At 40.4% G+C, this 1,429-nt stretch overlaps 1 protein-coding gene across 1 annotated transcript; it reads right to left on the reverse strand.

Annotated features, from left to right (window-relative positions):
• Window positions 1-390: 390 nt before the first annotated feature.
• Window positions 391-825, reverse strand: LOC132038363 (uncharacterized). Its single transcript, XM_059429038.1, has one exon. It carries the CDS (start codon window positions 823-825, stop codon window positions 391-393), a length of 435 nt encoding a protein of 144 aa, XP_059285021.1.
• Window positions 826-1,429: the final 604 nt, after the last annotated feature.

The following is a 1,429-nucleotide window of genomic DNA, read 5'->3' on the forward strand; positions in this document are numbered from 1 at the left end:
TCTTCAGAAATAAAATTTGCTTTAGCATTCTTTTTTTCCCTTTTGAAATTTGAGGGAGGCTTGATAAAGCTCAACAAGATGCTTTGGCGTATGACAGGTACGTAACCAATGCCCCTTTCCTCCACATCGGTAGCATTTATTTTCAGAATTTTTCTTTTGCACAACTTCATGCTTTTGATCCCTCCTTTTACACTGCTAGTGGTGAAGCGTATTATTTGGTGCAAGACGGCTATCGTGATTAAAATTTCTTCCTTGACCATGGCCATGACCACGACAGGGGCCACGACCTCTTCCACGCCTAGAATGGTGAAAATTTGCCTCATTCACTTCAGGAAATGGGATAGTACCAGTAGGTCGGCTTTCGTGATTTTTCATTGATAGTCCATTATGTTATTCAACCACTAGAAGATGTGAGATTAGTTCAGAATATTTCTTGAACCTTATCTCTCGATATTGCTGCTGCAGGAGCATACTCGAGGTAGGAAAAATGGAGAATGTTTTCTCCAGCATATCATGATCAGTGATATTTTCATCACATAATTTCAACTGAGAAATAATGTTAAACATGGAAGAATTATATGCACAGATAGATTTAAAATCTTGTAGCCTCAAATGGATCCAATCAAAACGTGCTTGTGGAAGCACGACCATCTTCAGGTGGTCATAACTATCTTTTAAATTATTCCACAACATAAGAGGATCTTTAATAGTGAGATATTCCAGTTTCAAGCTCTCATCAAGGTGATGGTGGAGGAATATCCTTGCCTTGGAACGGTCTTGATTCAATGCCAGATTTTTATCTTTGATTGTGTCTGCCAGACCCATCGCATCAAGATGAATTTCGGCACAAGCCCAAGACAGGTGGCTTTGCTAGAGATGTCCAAGGCAACAAATTCACGTTCAGAAAGATTTGCCATTAATTAAGAAAAAGAAATTCAATACCTTCGAGGCTTTCAAAGTATTTGCTCGAGATGGCAGAGTCTCGTGCTGATAACGTGTTATATAATAAAGGCTATAAAGTAAATACACCAAAGACAATTATATAGAAAGAGACTGATATATTATTCAATCTTTAACATCAGAGAGATTTCATTATATATCTAATATTCTACAAATGAACTCCTATTCATCGGAGGAAAAAGGAATAGCTTGGTGCCCAAGCAAACTTGGTGGCCGAGTTTTCTTGCCATCCTTGTTTACTTGGTGGACATCCAGTTTACAACAATAACATTATATACGGTGAAAACCGGATATGATCCAAACCGGCGATAGAGAAGGAGTGGGAATATACCGGATGTTACCCGGTCCTATCCGGAAAGGGTTCCGTACGGAGTAAAACGAGCCTCTCTTCTCCGTTATCGCAACGGCCAAGTCCGGCCCGTCGCTCCGAGCGTCCGTGGCCGTTGTCCCGTATAGCCGTTATCCCGAG

This window comes from Lycium ferocissimum, chromosome 11, assembly GCF_029784015.1.
Source record: "Lycium ferocissimum isolate CSIRO_LF1 chromosome 11, AGI_CSIRO_Lferr_CH_V1, whole genome shotgun sequence".
In the NCBI taxonomy this organism is placed as follows: domain Eukaryota; kingdom Viridiplantae; phylum Streptophyta; class Magnoliopsida; order Solanales; family Solanaceae; genus Lycium; species Lycium ferocissimum.